General features: G+C 46.2%; 1 protein-coding gene across 3 annotated transcripts in view; it reads right to left on the bottom strand.

Annotated features, from left to right (window-relative positions):
* Nucleotides 1–1454: 1454 nt before the first annotated feature.
* The window catches only part of LOC147889413 (uncharacterized), a 36546-nt gene continuing 19743 nt past the window's right edge, over nucleotides 1455–18257 (bottom strand). Inside the window, exon 9 of one of the 3 annotated variants that reach the window (XM_087391440.1) lies at nucleotides 1455–2932. In XM_087391440.1, the coding sequence (XP_087247566.1) occupies nucleotides 1675–2932 (1258 nt within the window). In that variant the 3' untranslated portion in view covers nucleotides 1455–1674. Of the gene's footprint in view, nucleotides 2933–5673; nucleotides 6089–18257 lie in introns of those variants that run through there. The other 2 variants (XM_087391441.1, XM_087391442.1) reach the window with 2 other exon arrangements.

Genomic DNA, 18257 nt, shown 5'->3' with positions numbered 1-18257 from the left:
AAAGAAAGGGAATTGAGCAAACATACAAAAAATCCTAGCAATCCCCTTCCAAATGATCTTCGCCTATCTACAATCCCATAGATAATGTTGAATAGACTCCACAGCTGAATGGCATCGAGGACAACTAGAGTCTACCCCAAACCTAGACCTCCACAGGTCCACTGCAATCCTTCCATGAATAGAAAGGCAAAAGAAAAGAGTGATTTTTCTATTCCTGAGGAACTCCAAAAAACTTTCTACAAATCAACAAAAATTTTATATTTTGAAGGGATTTCCAAAGTCTCCTTCAAAAAACTTTTTGCAAATCAGCTAGAATCTGAAAATTCTCCCAATGAGAAGCTTTGAGGACCTCCAATCTCTTTGAGCTGAAATCTCTTGGCATTACTGACTGTGTAGCAAAAGAAGGGAATGGTCTTCTCTCAATGCCCTACCTCAAGTCACTCCCACTCTCTGGGATCCCACTGTAAAAGATTTATGGGGACGACTCGACATAGCAAAATCCTCCATGAGCCCAAAGAGAGAAGAAATGGGTCTAGGTCCAGTTAACATTGTGAGTCCAAGCCATGCTTCATATAATCTAAGATCTTGACAGGCTGAAAGGGGACTCCCAAAGGGATATCATGAGTAGATCTAGACATCTTGCCCATCGAAGATCAAGGCATCCTCATTTGACCATTGTAGTGCTATGACCTGAATTGGAATACCAATCCCCATCCAAGTACAAGAAACAGGCATGTCATCTATGACCTGAATTGGAATACCAGTCCCCATCCAAGTGCTATAACCTGAAAACCCCCATCCAAGTACAAGAAACAGGCATGTCATCTATGTCAACCAAATCCGTGGGTCTGGCTGCATCGATTTGTTGAACTTGCCCTGCACTTACTCTGAAGTGACTTACCAATTTTACTTATTTTTTATTTGCAATCATTGCTTCACAACATCAAATGAATTCCAAACAATGTGCCATAGCTACCATTGCTTAGATCACCTATACCAAAAATTCACAGGTTGTGGTGTCCCTTGAGTTCCTCCACCCCTTTTGAACAGCCAATAAAAATTATTGGAATAGCCTACATAAAATCGCAACCTCCACTTCTCCACTTGTGGATCCACTAGTGATCCAAGACCACCTTCATCATTGCCTTTCAAACATTGACACCAGCTCCATCAACCCTTACCTCCAACAATAACCATCTATAGCATAATGGATTATGGTCTTTGAGCTATGTGTGTGTGAGGGGGTGCGTGCACACACATGCAGGCACCCCCCCCCCTTCCCCCCCCCCCAAAAAAAAAAAGAAAAAAAGAAAAAAAAATCATATACATACACAGGTTAAAGCACTCAGTCAGACCAACAACAATATGGTGTCTAATACAACCATAACAACGGCAATGTAGTCCCAACAGTAAGAAGTATTTGTAGTTAATTTACAATAATGAAGCTAGCTTCATGATTTCCCATTGATAAAATGCAATATACTCACCTTACTTCGAATGTTCTCTACATTACAAATTTTAGTGTACATTAATTTGCCATGACAGCCATAATTACAAAAAGGTTCAGCCATCCCTGCCTTTGGTTCTGACACTTCCAGACAGCCATCCTCCCTCAGGGACATCAAAATCAAATCAAATGTCTACCATACAATTGTCGACCTGACTTCAAATCACCTAATGGTGCTCTTCCAAAGCATCTTTATTGTCATATTGCTCACTCTGGGAAGAAATTAAAGATGGTGAGTTGGTAGATCCTAAAATTGCAGAGTCGTCCTTGAATGAGGAATCAATAATAGAACAATCGTGAATTGAATTCCTGACATCTGTAGAATGTTCTAAAATGTTATTGTTATCAATATGGCCCTCGTACGAGGAGAAACTTGCAGGCTGTGCAATCTCAGATGCACCAACCTCATTTGTACATTTCTTTTTCTTCTCATCGAAGGGCCTGCCAATTCGTATAAATTTAAGCCGCTTTGAATCACTTTTGATCTCTGCTTTTGTTCGGCTAATGTTTGACCTCCTAGTTTTGTTGATAGAATATGTTGACCCCGGATCAGGTACAAGGAGCAACCTAGACATTACATATGCAAGAAGCTCCTCTCGATGCGCAAAGGTGAAATCTAAATGAGCATATTCAAATTCATCATAAGAAACACTGCATCCCTGCTCTTTAAGCATCTGATAATGCCTCCTTACCATAGCCCTCGGGATAAGTTTATCCTTCCTACCAGCAACAACATCAACTGGGATATCAATCACATCATAGTTAGCCCCAATGTCCAAAGGGTAGGGGGTGCCATATGCCTCTATGTTTGCAGAAGCTGTCCCGAAATCATACATTTGAAAACGGTTAGAACGCCTCATCTGTGCCAGATGTACAACCACACGGTAAGCCAGACCAGGCATGTCATACATGTTATAGTGTGTTTGTCCAAGCGCCTCGACCCAATTTGAGCTATCTCCCCCAACAAGATAACTACAGAGAGTTTGTACAAGGCCCCCAAGTGCTGGGTAATTTTGAAAATCGCGGGCTAACTTGTTAAAGAGTCCCCTAAAAATTTTGGTAGGAATGTAAAGGCCAGGCATTATGGGTGCTAGAAGAGGGGCCATAACTGGAAAAAGATATTGTACAAGGCCACACAAAAATGGAGCCTCCTCATGAAAGCCTGCTGGTGATAGGAGAATAAGCCTGGATAACCGATGTGCTTTGCCTTCAAGTCGCCTTGTAACTACATACATAAGCAATGCAGCTCCACCTAGACTGTGCGCTACTGCACATAATGTATATGGTTGGGTTGTGCTAGAATCAGAAGCTTCATCCATGACAATCTGCAATCTTTTTAACTCTCCCATTTTTATTGTATGAATTTTGTTTATCATAGCTGGGATATCCTGTGTGCCATGCTCATTCACAGAGTATCTCCAATATCTGCCAAATTCCAGATAACAGAATATCAATAAAACTTGCAACTACCAGGAATTCTAACACAATTAAAATTCGATAGAAGACCAGACAGGAAAATCCCACAACGAATTGCGCGATAAAGTACAGGCCTAAACATGAAACATGGCAAGCAATTTAATCACTAGGCTTCTAGCAAAGTGAATTCAACTGCTTGTCACCCCCGGTCCATCTTAAGGCTCTAAGGCAACATTTATGCTAGATTCAACTCAAGTAGGATAAATCCCAGCAATCATACTTCCAAATACAACAAATACAAGCCTATGCAATATGCATTCAGCACAATAGAAAACCTTACGCGAGAGATCTGTCAAGCCAAGCAATTCTTGTATGGACATGCCCCCCGCATCCCGCCCAACACACACACACACACACACACTCATCAGGAGGGTCTTCCCCCTAGACAAAGTTTGTCAAGAGCAGATGTTCACAACAAAGAGGAAAAGGCACGGGAACAGCCGGTAATAGGTCAACAAAGAGTAAGGAGACTCAACTGCCATCACTTTCCTCCCACATTGTTTATACATTTGCCAAGACTTCTTTCGTTTATCCTATGATGTATTTGGGATTCATCATTCTCTGGAGTACATTAAAACAACTCCAAACTCAAAGGAATACTATAAATGCTGGTTTTTAATTAAAATTTTGATACCAAATTTGAAATGTTTCATCTTTGACACTATCAGTTGATGGCTATGTTTACGAGTCTTGAAAACTCTGACTTGTTTGCTGTTTTTTCATAGTCTATCTCCGTTTCTGATATCTACATGCTATTTGCATTATAACTTTACAATTGTTTAGTGATTATGATGCATCATGCATCTTAGATACTCATACTAAAAATTCTGAGCATCATTTGTCAATAGCATGTACATTTTGGGTGTTTAACTATACAAGAAAAGACATGAGACGCTTCCAAACGTCTGGCCAAATCTCCAATCATTTTCAAACATTTGGAAATGTCCACGTTTTCAAACATCTGGCAACTCTAGTCTAGTGTGAGGACTATGAAAGTATTTAGTAGTGGACAATAGCACGCATATCTAGTGGAATATGTTGTATGTGAAACGAATGGACATGGAGTCTCTCTAAAGTCTCATTTAGAGAGACTCCATTGTACACACCTAGCAGCCCAATCGTTCTTCAGAAAGAGAGAGAAGAGAAAATCAAACTTCAGAATCCAAACACAAATTTTAGATTTACAACAGAATATTAAATTCTAGTCGGGTGATCTCAACACTGGTGCAGTGGCTAGAGCTAGTTTGAGGGTTTCAAAGGACTTATGGCATTCCTCGGTCCACTCAAAGGATACTAGTAGTTTGTATAGTGCGTGGGCTGCTATGTTCACGTAGAACAAGATGAACCTCCTGTAATAGCCCATGTGCCCAGTAAATCGTTGGATTCCCAAGGTAAAGTGAATTTTATCTGACCTCGTAAACATAATTTTTGAGATAAGATCTCTGTGACGTTCCAGGCTAGATGAGGCACCAAGAAGGTTGTCTATGATGGTATGGGACACTATAGACATTAGCTAGGAATGCATCAGAATCCCGATACAATAAAGTTCTTACCTATACCAATAGGCCATGGACCAAACAGTTGGTATATGGAATTAAGTGCTTATGGAACCAAACATAGAGTCTTATGCCTGATTTGCTTTAATATGAATATTCCTTTAAGTCAGCATCATGTAAATCTCATGACTTCACTAATGGAAATAAGTTGTCTATATCAGAGTTGCACTATAGCGGAACTGTGTTTCCATTATTTCTTTAATCACACTTCGAATTTATATAGTCATAAAGTGAAAATAACTAACATTAAGTTTCATCAATAACATGAAAATAGAGGTGGAACATAGAAACAGCAACAATAACTGGATATAGACCTGTCCTATTCCCTTCATCCACTAACAGAAATGAAAAAAGAAACTAGATGGAAATACTATAGCACTCCTTGTAGAGCTGAATGAATAATGAGGATACCCTAATAGATACTGTCGTCAAGGGTCGAAACAAACCCAATTAGAATAAACACCACTGCTATGTACAGCCACATTTTGGAGATGCTGAAAAAAGAAAATGAAATGAGACTCAAAAGCCTCTACATAGACCCATACATGTAGAAGTATGTCAAACCATCTACCTCCTTCATATTCCCCTTATTCTTTAAAAATGGGCAATCTAGATTCTAGAAATTTGTGTGCACAATCACATCTACTGCAGAAGCCCTCATTCTGATACTTCTGCCAAAAGTCTGATCATCTAACTACTTTTGTGGTGGAGCTGAAGTGTACTGTAGTCGCATTCCACCATCTCCTCCTAGAGAACACTTACGATCTCTTAGACTGGAATTAATTTCCGTCTTTCCTATACTCAAGTCTGTCACATCCTAAATCGAGTCTCCCTCCATCACTTCTCTTATCCTCGATCATATTTGCCAAAGCAATCATCCTTTTAGATTCATCACATCAAAGCATGTCACCTATTTATAAATACTCTTATCAACAACCCACTCGAAAACTTTTCCACACTGCTCATTCACAGGTAAATGGGTAATCTGAACTTTCAACAAAATAGCCCAAAATCTACCTCATGGACTCACCCATACTTTGCTTGAAGCTATCTCTCTCTAAATGCATATCTCATTCAAAATCAGAGGAACAAAGTGCTCTCTAGTCTTTTTTATTTCTTCCTTTGGGCAAAAAAAGTGAACTTCTATTAAGTGTGTCCAAAATACATGGAACGGAGATAAGATTCATACAAAATCATGTAGAGGAAAAATAAAGCTATCATAACCAATCCGGAACCAATCTGAAGAGTGGAAGTGCCATAACGCCCGCGGCCCTATGCTTGTATATGTCAAGAATAAACCATGATCCCACTCTCTCATGAAAGAAGCTATCCTGGCCATTGCGGCATATGAGGAACCCTGAATCCTGCCCAATGGCCATGAGGATCTATATGATATCCTGCCAAATCACAAAGAGTGACTGAAAGGCATAGGTCTGAGTTCCAGTTAGAACCTTGCTCTTTGAAAATAGAGCTGAAGTGTTCTGTAGTCACATTCCACTGTCTCCTCCTTGATAACAATTCAGTTTGTCCCGCTGAAAACGATCGAGACCTGTTAAACTAAAATTTATCTCAGTCTTTCCTTTGCTCAAGTCTGTCATGTCCTAAGTCAAAACTCCCTCCATTATCCTCAATCTTATTTGCTGAAGCAATCATCCTTTTGAGATTCATCACATCAAAGCAAGTCACCTATTTCTAATTACTCTTAAAAGAACCAACTCAAAAACTTTCAGGATTGCTCATTCTAAGGTAAAGCATTAGTAATCTGAACTTTCAACGAAATAGCACAAGGAAGATATGCATACTCCCTCATGGACTCACCCAGCCTTTGCTTGAAGCAGTGTCACAAGAAATGTTTCTAGAAACGTGTTTCTAGATTTTGCCATGCGTTTCATCTAGAAATGGGTTTTAAAAATGTATTTCATATGAATTATATATATAACATAAATAACTATATCCAGATTCTCTCCCTCTGGAAAGAGCTGTCAAATACACATATACACACTGAGCACCTTCAAAAGAGTCAAGACACAGGTGACAACCTGTACCAGGGCATTTCGCCCAATGCAATGGCGTTTCGCCCGTTTTGGCAAAACGTCGAAACGTTTCACCTAGAAAGCTTTCTAAGCGTTTTGCTTGGACGAAACGTATTTTTTGGTTACACTTGCTTGAAGCTCTCTCTCTCTAAATACATATCTCATTCAAAATCATAGAAAGAAGGTGCTCTCTAGTCTTTTTTCTCTCTTTCCTTTGTGCAAAAAAAGTGAACTTCTATTAAGTGTGTCCAAAATACATGGAATCGAGATAAGATTCATACAAATCATGCAGAGAAAAAATGCATGCCATTGTAACCAATCCGAAGAGTGGAAGTGCCATGTAGGCCCTGTGCTTGTATATGTTTAGAATAAACCATGATCCCACTCTCTCATGAAAGAAGCTCTCATAGCCATTGTGGCATGTGAGGAACCCTGAATCCTGCTCAATGGCCATGAAGATGTATACAATACCCTCCCAAATCACAGAGTGACTGAAAGGCATAGGTCTAAGTCCCATCTAGAACCTCTATGAAGACAAGTCTATAGAAGGAGACTGAGGTCTGTTGGAATGGTCACCTCCCCATCTGTAAGCCCCCATATGAGGAGAGCATGGGGGAGGGAGACCTAGGGCAGGATGTGCCCAAGAGAAAAGAAAGAGAGGGGGTTGCCACATGGGCAGCACCTCACATCAAAGAGACCAGCATGGCTGCAACGGACGGAACCTGTGGAAGGAGCAGAAGGCGGGGACAGCAAGTCCTGGATCTAACCTGGCAGGAGATCAGTCAGGGGCAGTAGACATGGCGCGGGATTGCACAAACAAAGGCGCCTATGTGGAGGGCATCTGTGTGCAGATGGACAGCCTGCGATAGAGCCTACAGGTGGTGCAACCATGGAAGGGAGCAGCAGCACCTGGGTCAGCCATTGGCTGAGGCTGGTGGGTCTGGTTGGAGCCAGCAAATCAGGCCTGGAGATGGGCTGGCCAGCGGGACTGAATCCCTGGAACAAAGGCTGAAAAAGGGCCTAGAAAAGACCCTTATATAGGGCCCTGGTTGGGCTGGTAGGGGCAGCCAACCAGGTCGGTTTTTAGGGCAGACAAAAGTCGGCCAGGAAGGGGTCTGCTGGTCGGTTTTTTGGGGCAGGCCTTGTGCCCTATAAAAGGAGGGCCTCCAGCCCTCATTCATCATCCAACAGCTCAGCAGAAAGAGGAGCAGACAGGAGCAGCCTGAAGACATTCCCTTGGGCCTCATCTTGGAGGTGAAGGAGAGTTGAAGGTGTGCTGCAAACTGAGTTCCCTAGAGGCTGGACCTTGGCTGTCTTCTAGGGCAGCAAGGTGTTGTGATCATCATACCTTCTGGAGCAGCCATTCACAAGCAGGTTGGAGCAGTGGAACAGCTATCTTGGGGCCTACGTTCAGGAGGACCAAGGGGACCTGTGTGCCGCAGACAAAGCTTGGCAAGGGCCGCCCACCTAGGCTGATTCACAGGCAATAAGGTGGAGAAGAACACACTGGACAGAAAGTCTACAGACGCTCGAGGTGGAGCACGCGGGCTCGAGTCTAGAGATAGGCAGCAGATAGGAGAAGGACCTTGTGGTAAGATCAGAGGACCACACCATTGGTGGGACTTTGGATCGATCTCTTTTGTATTGTGTCCATAGTTTTGGACAGAAATATATTATTTTGGTGGTTTCTCTATCTGGCTGGTTCATTGTCTATTGATGAGTCTGCACATCTATTTTATGCACATAAGTTAAGAAGTTTGTGATTCCACACCCCACACCCACACTGTGTGAGCTCCTGGGCATTACTATAAGTCTTCCGCTATGTGTACCCTCTGTTAGGCAATTTCTAACAAGGTCTATTAAAAGAAACAAGTACTATATCTAAAGTGATACACTGGAGGGACTTGTATAACGATGAGATGGGCCCTGTCTGAGTTTGCTCCCTAATAGAATATCTGAGGACTAGACTTATGAGCCAAACCATGGATTCCCAAGTGATGTAACAAGCAAGCAAGTACACAATGCCCTTTCAGAACCCTCTGTGTCTCTCTGCAATCCCCAACGCAATACTGAATGGAGGTTGTGAGGCATCTCGGACATCTTGGATCTATACCAAAGGTTTATCTCCAAATATTGACCGTGAGTAAGGGCCAAAAAAATCTCTTCCAACACGACTCCAAAGTCATCTCCAAAAATGAGTCAGTACGGACAAGGTGATGCCATTCAACATTGGTCTCACAATGTGCTCTCTAGATGCATATCCACTGTAAGCTTTGAAGTTGGCCTTGTCTAGCATTTGTTAGTACGTAGTCGAAGAAAGAATGTGTCCTATAGGGAGATGCCAAATCAATCCTATTGCCACTCTCCAAGCTCCCACAACGGGTGCTAAAGTGGGCATCTACCATAGAGCCAAAGATGCCATGGATAACCCAATGACAAACAAGTCAAATGTCTATGAACCATCCGCCATCACTGGAGCCAACCACTCTAATCATATGCAGAATAGCATCCTCAATCAGCTAACTAGTCGCAAATATACCTAGACCATAAACATTCCCAAACTCATCCTCTAAAACACAACATAGTGCAGTTTCAATCAGCTAACTAGTCGCAAAGTTCAGCTTTGCTCATTCTATAGATTCCTCGGGTGCAAAGTGTCCAAGCTCTTTATCCATCCCTCATCCATACTAGAAGTATCTCGAGCATTGTGGTCACCATAGTTTGTCACCTTCTCTCCAAGCTTAATCCAATCCACTATCTATGACATCAAGAACAGTCATCATGATCCAATGAAGAATTAGAATCATCTGATGGCACGAACTTGTACTTTCTTCCATGTAGCTTCACCTTCTTGGACAATTTTTGCACTCCTCTCCCGCTTTTCCTCATCATGGTCTATAAGGCCATCCTCTTCTATATAATTCTCCACATCCTCATCATCCTCTTCCAACATCTCTAAAACCTTCAGGGCTGCACTATCTTTCTTCTTGATATGCCTCTTGCCCATCTTCGATTTCGTCTACTCCTTTCCCTTTGCTGAAATCTGATCTTAATTTTTGCTCTTATCTAACTTTCATATTGCCTTCTGAAAATCTGACCCCATCCTAAAAACTTCCTCTTCAAATTTTACTGAATTTAGTCTTGAGAGAATCAAAGAGGTAAAACGAGACATCTGACTCCTTCTCAAAAGCACTTCTTCTTCCTCTGGATCCGAATCAGCAAGAGACATTCAATCTACAAATCACATTGATTTGTTCATCTTTGATGGAATCGGATTTGTAGGTGCAAGAAATGCCTTCCTTGCACCCCTGGCATTACAGCTTCGGTATCACCATGGCTGGAAACAAGGATAAGATTGACTCACACTTGCCTACACGTTTACAACATAAGTGAACCTAGGCTGACATAAGGCTATTATTCCAAGGCCAATCCAATAAATCGTTCCAAAGCAAGCTCTAATACCTATTAGAGTAGAGGCAAGTTTACAATGATTATTTAGTTCACACCTAGATTTAAATACCATATAATGAAATTAGTTAGCAATATTAACTTTCATTAAATCACACAAAGATCATAACATTAAAAAAGACATTAGAACATAGAAACGACATTGCTAGAGTGTGAATTACCCCTTTGAACTAATAGACGCTGAGCTTATGTAGATACTTGTTAGCTGGGGCCAAAGAGATGACTACAATCCTAACTTCACTCTCGATATGGCCCACTGGATACAGAGATCACGGAGACCACACCCCCCGCCACACTGAGAGACAAACAAACATAGATATGAGATATCTTCGCAGCTCACAAGAGAGCCACCATGGCACCTGGCTATGTATTTTGACTTTGATTTTGAGAATGAGCACTAGTTTTGAGTTTTGAGTTTAGCATAGCACTCAGCAAGGGCCTTAGCGAGCCCTTTGCTTCAGCCCACAGTGGCTTGTATGAGTTAGCCTTGGATTGTGCTTTGTCTCATAGGCCCACAAGGCCTTCCAACGACGATAATATCTCTTTATTTCTCCAATATCTCCACAAGGTTGCCATGCAATTTGCATTCTCACCTAGGGGTAACTTGTGATCTCTGACTTAGGAGACTCTCTCTCTCTCTCTCTCTCTCTCTCTCTCTTTCTCTCTCTCTCTCGCCACCCACCACTCTCTCTCCCCCTCGCCATCCTCAACCCTCCCTCGACACCACTTGCCACCCGCCAACTAGTTCGGAGGGTCCTGCTCGGGGCTCCAGCGCAACCTATCAGCCCACGCCTGTCTGTTGAGGGGTCCCGTGACACCCTCCAGCCCATATCCGTCGGCTCTGGGGCTCCCGTGACACCATTGGCTGCGCCTCTCTAATAGTGCACCATTGGGGGCTGCTGCTGTTCCCGCACCTACTGCCCCCGTTCCAACTAGCTCCAATCACGCCCCAGTAGGCTCGGATCCCGCGCCACCTCCTTGGACTGCCCTCAAGCCTCACAAAAGACCTCTCTGCCCTCACTCCGGGCCTAGTCCACGAAAGAAACAGACCCCTTCATCCACAGCCTGCTTCAAGACCTGCAAGAAACCAAGAAGATCAAGAAAACTGAAGGATTGAATCAAGAGACGCAATGCAGCACTGAGACACTAGACAATAGACAGGGGAAAGCAAAAAAAAGGGACATACCAGCACGCATGAAGGCCGCTCAGCAAAGGATGTAAGAAATATCTTCTTTCCTGCACTATCACACTTCTGCGAGCAAAAGAGTCAAACAGTGAGCTTGCAATATGCCTACACGTGGTTGTGCTTAGCATAAATGGGGAAAACAGGCCCTAGATGTTGCCATGGCAACTTACTCATCAGGGATGCCTCCATAAGGTATGCACAGCCCTCATTGAGAAGATAGATAATCTGGAAGCTACAAATGTAGCCTTATTGGCTGAGAAACCACTAGTGGATAAGGTACTTAGTGAAATGAAGAAACAAGGTGGAAAGATGCAAGAAGAGTGGAAGAAAGAGAAATCTAGAAGAGAGGAATGGGAAAAAGACAAACAGGAATGGGTAGCCGCCAATACCAGCCTCCAAGGTAAAGTACATACATTGGAAATCGAAGTACATCAAATAAAAGAAATGAATGGGGTCCCGGTAGAGACATGCAAGCCGATGGAAGAGCTCAAAGCAGAGAATGCCAACCTCAAGAAAGATATTGCAGCTATACAGGCCACAATGCAAGGGAAACACGCCACCTGCTGCCCCGCTGCCCGCTGCTCCTAGCTGCTCTGCTGCCCGCCGCTCCTCCTAGCCTCCCTTCCACCTCACTTCTCCACCCCCGCTCCTATTAAAATGGCAGCGGAAGATGCAAACAAAACTGAAACTATAGAGCCATACAGAGAACACTAGAGATAACAAAATGTGCCACAACTGATCTGCTGTAAATCAGCCCTTAAACCAGGGCAGCAACTGAAATACAAGATATCTTGAATAAGATAAGAAAACAGGAGCTGCAGGAGAGGCTGAACTGAAGCAGAGAAAAAGGGGGGACACAAGAAAGCTGAAGCCTGAGAGCACGGAGGCAGGAGAAGCCTGAAACGAAGAGGCAGGGGCCTGGAGTGAAGAGGCTAGAGGAGCCTGAACTGAGGAGGCAAGAGCCTAGAGAAGAGGAGGCTGAAGGAGCCTGGGTGAAGAGGCAGGAACCTTGGAACAAGGGAACTGTAGAGGCCTGGACTGAGGAGGCAAGAGCCCTGAAGAGGCAAGATCTGCTGCGGGAGTGTGGGCAGCCAACTGAGCAGCTGAGAGGGGGCTCTGAGGGGATGATCAGGAGCAAGCTGTATGCTGGAGCCTTGAGGAGCTGCAAGAAGTGATAGATGAAGTGAAGGGAAGGAGTCCCTTTTATAGGGCAGGCCAAGGGGGGAGTCGGCCAGTTTGCCTGGACCGACCAGCCTGGTCGGTCAGGCCAACTGGGCCGACCAGCTGGTCGGCCAGCCTACCCCCTCTGGCCCCCTTTTCTGCGTGGGGGCTGGTCGGCCAGCCACTCCTGGAGATGTATATTCTCAACATCCCCTCTCAGCTCCAGGGTGTGGCACAAGACCCAGAGAGCTGGTATGACGTTGGAGAAGGGGAGGAGAAACAGATTTAGTAAATATGTCGCCGACGTTGTCGGAAGTGGTGCTGAATAGGAGCACAATGGTACCGTCAAGAACCTTCTCTCGCGTGTAGTGGTACTGAATTTCAATGTGTTTTGTCCGAGCATGGAAAACCGGATTGCGAGCAAGGGCAATACAACTTTGATTGTCACAAAAAAGTGTGGTAGAAGTGGGTTGCTGAAAACCACAATCGAGAAGAAGGCGCCGAAGCCACACAGCCTCACAGGTGGCACTACACATAGCCCGATACTCAGCCTCGGTGGAAGATAGGGCGACCGTGGGTTGGCGTTTACTGGACCAAGAGATAGCCGCAGAGCCAAAGGAGAAAACATAGCCCGTGGTAGAGCGGCGAGAATCGGGGTCGCCAGCCCAGTCGGAGTCACTCCAACCTCGGAGAGTGAGCGGGGAAGGAGAGGAACCACCGGCAGCATAAAAGAGCCCGAAAGTAGAGGTCCCCTGAAGATAGCGGAGGAGACGTCGAGCAGCTTGCCAATGAGAAAGCGAAGGGGTTTGCATGAAGGTACTGAGGGTGCCGACAGAGAAGCCGAGATCCAGTCGAGTGTTAAGTAGCCAAAGAAGAGATCCAACTGTTGAGATTCAGCATCTCCAGGCGTAGCCAGCCGACCAGCCCCCATGCAGCAAGGGGGGCCAGAGGGGGTAGGCTGGCCGACCAGCTGGTCGGCCCAGTTGGCCTGACCGACCAGGCTGGTCGGTCCAGCCAAACTGGCCGACTCCCCCCCCTTGGCCTGCCCTATAAAAGGGCCTCCTTCCCTTCATTTCCTCCATCACTTCTTGCAGCTCCTCAAGGCTCCAGCATACAGCCTGCTCCTGACCATCCCCTCAGAGCCCCCTCTCAGCTGCTCAGTTGGCTGCCCTCACTCCCGCAGCAGATCTTGCCTCTTCAGGGCTCTTGCCTCCCCGCTCCAGGCCTCTACAGTTCCCTTGTTCCAAGGTTCCTACCTCTTCACCCAGGCTCCTTCAGCCTCCTCTTCTCTAGGCTCTTGCCTCCTCAGTTCAGGCTCCTCTAGCCTCTTCACTCCAGGCCCCTGCCTCTTCGTTTCAGGCTTCTCCTGCCTCCGTGCTCTCAGGCTTCAGCTTTCTTGTGTTCCCCCCCTTTTTCTCTGCTTCAGTTCAGCCTCTCCTACAGCTCCTGTTTTCTATCTTATTCAAGATATCTTGTATCTCAGTTGCTGCCCTGGTTTAAGGGCTGATTTACAGCAGATCAGTGGTGGTACATTTTGTTATCTCTAGTGTTCTCTGTGTGGCTCTATAATTTCAGTTTGTTTGCATCTTCCGCTGCCATTTTAATATGGTATCAGAGCACCAGGTTACTCTCTGATCTGGGAACTTCTATATGATGAAGTTGATGAAGTTTGTCCTCGTCAGCAACTCTCCTTCCCACTGACTACAGAGCTCTCTTCTCCCCTCCGTATATATATATATATATATATTTTTTGGTTTTTTTTCCATGTACTGCGGGCTATCAATAGCAGCCTACTGCTTCATCAAGAGCCTCTCCCCCCCTTCCTTCATCGCGCATCGGGTCGGCTCCCGTCTTCACCCGTACGACTTTATTCAGGGGTTTCTGGCAGAACTTATTGGCTCTTGATCTTTGGGTTCGATTGTTGAGATTGGCCCTGTTCTAGACCTTGATCTTTTCACCAGCCCCGTTCTCTTCAGCCCCTTGTTGCTGTCCATTCCCTGTTTTCAGTTATGGCTGATGAAACAAAGGATTTTACTCCGGATCTTCGCGTATCCCCTATGTCCAGTTTCTTTCAAGAGTCTGACAAGCCTGTACGTATTCCCACTCTTCCTACATTTCCAGATGCTCGGCAGTTAGATGGGACCAATTATCCTCTTTGGAAAATTCAGATGGCGTCTGTATTGGAATCTTATGATCTTGCTGAGTTTGTTGATCCCGGGATCCCTCGTCCGTCACCTGAGGAGGAGCCACATGCTTCTCTTATCTGGGATAAATTGAATGCTCGTGTACGCTCGTTCATCTTTCTCAATTGTCAACCAGGGGTTCTCAATCATATCAAGCATCTTACTTCTGCACGTGCTATTTGGGAATTTCTTGATGGCATGTATCTTCGCGTCACTCCCATGAAACGTATTTCCTTGGAAGTTCAGCTTCGTCGCCTCGATCCAACTACTTCTCCTTCCATACGGGACCACATCAACAAAATGCAGAGCCTGCATCAGGACATCCTCCATGCAGGCAAGGCTATCTCCTCCGAAGATATGGCTATTACTCTCTTATCTCATCTTATTACTGACAGTCGATATGCAGCATTCTATTCTTCTCTTATTACCTCTGGCCGCCTCAGCACCATCACTTGGGAGGAACTTGTCCCCATGATGATGGATCAGGAGGAACAGTTCACTAAAACCTCTAATGGTTCTTCTGAGGCTCTTGTGGCCCATCGTCCCAAATCACGATCCAAGAATGCCCCGTCCTCTGCCAATAACTCATCTCCTTCAGATCCCTCCAGTGACCGTCCTGCTCCCAAAGGTAATTGCAATCACTGTGGCACTCCTGGCCATTATTGGCGCAATTGTCCCTACCGCAAACACAAACGAGCTGACGCGCTTCTGGGTCCACTGCTTATCCTGATGCCTCCCTCTACTGCCAGCTTGTTGGATCTCTTCTTTGGCTACTTAACACTCGACTGGATCTCGGCTTCTCTGTTGGCACCCTCAGTACCTTCATGCAAACCCCTTCGCTTTCTCATTGGCAAGCTGCTCGACGTCTCCTCCGCTATCTTCAGGGGACCTCTACTTTCGGGCTCTTTTATGCTGCCGGTGGTTCCTCTCCTTCCCCGCTCACTCTCCGAGGTTGGAGTGACTCCGATTGGGCTGGCGACCCCGATTCTCGCCGCTCTACCACGGGCTATGTTTTCTCCTTTGGCTCGGCGGCTATCTCCTGGTCCAGTAAACGCCAACCCACGGTCGCCCTATCTTCCACCGAGGCTGAGTATCGGGCTATGTGTAGTGCCACCTGTGAGGCTGTGTGGCTTCGGCGCCTTCTTCTCGATTGTGGTTTTCAGCAATCCACTTCTACCACACTTTTTTGTGACAATCAAAGCTGTATTGCCCTTGCTCGCAATCCGGTCTTTCATGCTCGGACAAAACACATTGAAATTCAGTACCACTACACGCGAGAGAAGGTTCTTGACGATACCATTGTGCTCCTCTTCAGCACCACTTCCGACAACATCGCCGACATATTTACCAAATCTGTTTCTCCTCCCCTTCTCCAACGTCATACCAGCTCTCTGGGTCTTGTGCCACACCCTGGAGCTGAGAGGGGGTGTTGAATTCAGCATCTCCAGGCGTGGCCAGCCGACCAGCCCCCATGCAGCAAGGGGGGCCAGAGGGGGTAGGCTGGCCGACCAGCTGGTCGGGTCGGCCCAGTTGGCCTGACCGACCAGGCTGGTCGGTCCAGCCAAACTGGCCGACTCCCCTCCCTTGGCCTGCCCTATAAAAGGGCCTCCTTCCCTTCATTTCCTCCATCACTTCTTGCAGCTCCTCAAGGCTCCAGCATACAGCCTGCTCCTGACCATCCCCTCAGAGCCCCCTCTCAGCTGCTCAGTTGGCTGCCCACACTCCCGCAGCAGATCTTGCCTCTTCAGGGCTCTTGCCTCCCCGCTCCAAGCCTCTACAGTTCCCTTGTTCCAAGGTTCCTGCCTCTTCACCCAGGCTCCTTCAGCCTCCTCTTCTCTAGGCTCTTGCCTCCTCAGTTCAGGCTCCTCTAGCCTCTTCACTCCAGGCCCCTGCCTCTTCGTTTCAGGCTTCTCCTGCCTCCGTGCTCTCAGGCTTCAGCTTTCTTGTGTTCCCCCCCTTTTTCTCTACTTCAGTTCAGCCTCTCCTGCAGCTCCTGTTTTCTATCTTATTCAAGATATCTTGTATCTCAGTTGCTGCCCTGGTTTAAGGGCTGATTTACAGCAGATCAGTGGTGGTACATTTTGTTATCTCTAGTGTTCTCTGTGTGGCTCTATAATTTCAGTTTGTTTGCATCTTCCGCTGCCATTTTAATACCAACAAGCTGGCGGTAGAGGGAGGCATCAGGATAAGCAGTGGACCCAGAAGCAGAGAGTTTAGCGTTGGGATCCATGGGAGAGGTGATGGGCCGACAGTCAGCCATGTGGAAAGTTTCGAGGAGCTCGTGAACATAGCGTTGCTGAGAGACAAAATACCCCCTCTTAGTCTGCCAAATCTCAAGACCCAAGAAAAAATGGAGAAGGCCCATATCCGTCATCTCAAATTCAGTTTGAAGAGCAACTTTAATGGCAAGGATATGATTGGTATGACTCCCGGTGAGGATTAAATCATCCACATAAAGAATGATGAAGGTATGAAGCTGTCCTTCATGAAAAAGATAAAGATTGGGATCAGCCAGAGAGCGAAGAAGTCCTTGGCGGCAGAAGAAGGTATCAATACGCTGATTCCAGGCCCGAGGAGCTTGCTTGAGACCGTAGAGAGCCTTGCGAAGGCGACAGACCATGAAAGGAGAACGAGAATTAATGAAGCCGGGTGGCTGATCCACATATACCTCTTCATGAAGATCACCATTCAAAAATGCAGATTTGACGTCCATTTGAAAGATGGGCCACTGATGGTGGGCTGCAAGAGCGAGGATCGTGCGGATGGTGCTCATCCGGGCGGTAGGTGCAAAGGTCTCCCCATAGTCGATGCCGGGTCGTTGGGCATAGCCTTTAGCCACCAGCCGAGCTTTATACTTGTCGACAGAACCATCAGAGGCGTATTTTGTTTTGAAAATCCACCGGACACCAATGACGGAACGATGTGAGGGACGAGGGACAAGGTCCCAGGTGTGGTTCCGAAGAAGAGCATGAATTTCCGCTTCCATAGCCTGTTTCCAATGAGGCTGGGCCAGAGCCTGAGGAACGGTAGTGGGCTCACGAGTGGCGAGGATGCGAGACATAAGGGCGTAATTGACATGAAGGGGATCTGAAGAGGACGATGGGAGATGGCGATGAGAGCGACGAGGCCCATCATCAGGGGGTGGTTCGGAGTAGGGATCCTCAAGACCGGAGGAGCGGAGAGTATCAATGAGCCATCGCGGAACACGTACCGAGCGGGGTTCCAAAGGAGGAGCAGACGAGGGTGGAGCCGGAGAAGGAGGCGGAGGAGAGAGAATAGGAGGCGATGTACCGGGAGACGAGGCAGGTGGAGGGAGTGAGGGCTCCGGGGCATCGGACGGATCTCCAAGAACAGGAGGAGAGTCGGAGGATGGCGGAAGGACCTGCTCGTCGAAAAGGACATCCCTGCTCACGGAGATAATGCGGCGGCAAGGATCATAGAGGCGATAGCCAGTGGAGACGGAGTTGTAGCCTACGAACAAGAGCTTGTGGGACTTAGGATCAAGCTTGCCACGATCAGATTTAGGAATATGAACATAAGCATCACAGCCAAATACCCGAAAGTGGGAAACATCGGGCTTAGATCCATAGTAAGCCTGATAAGGGGTCATGCCTGGGACTGCTGATGTCGGAGAGCGGTTAAGAGTATGGATGGCGGTCATCATGGCCTCGGCCCAGAGAGACTGAG

The sequence above is a fragment of the Dipteris shenzhenensis genome, chromosome 20, assembly GCF_047967505.1.
Source record: "Dipteris shenzhenensis isolate YYH24624 ecotype China chromosome 20, Dip_SZ_1.0, whole genome shotgun sequence".
Taxonomy (NCBI): Eukaryota; Viridiplantae; Streptophyta; class Polypodiopsida; order Gleicheniales; family Dipteridaceae; genus Dipteris; species Dipteris shenzhenensis.
This window is presented reverse-complemented; position numbering and strand designations above follow the sequence as displayed.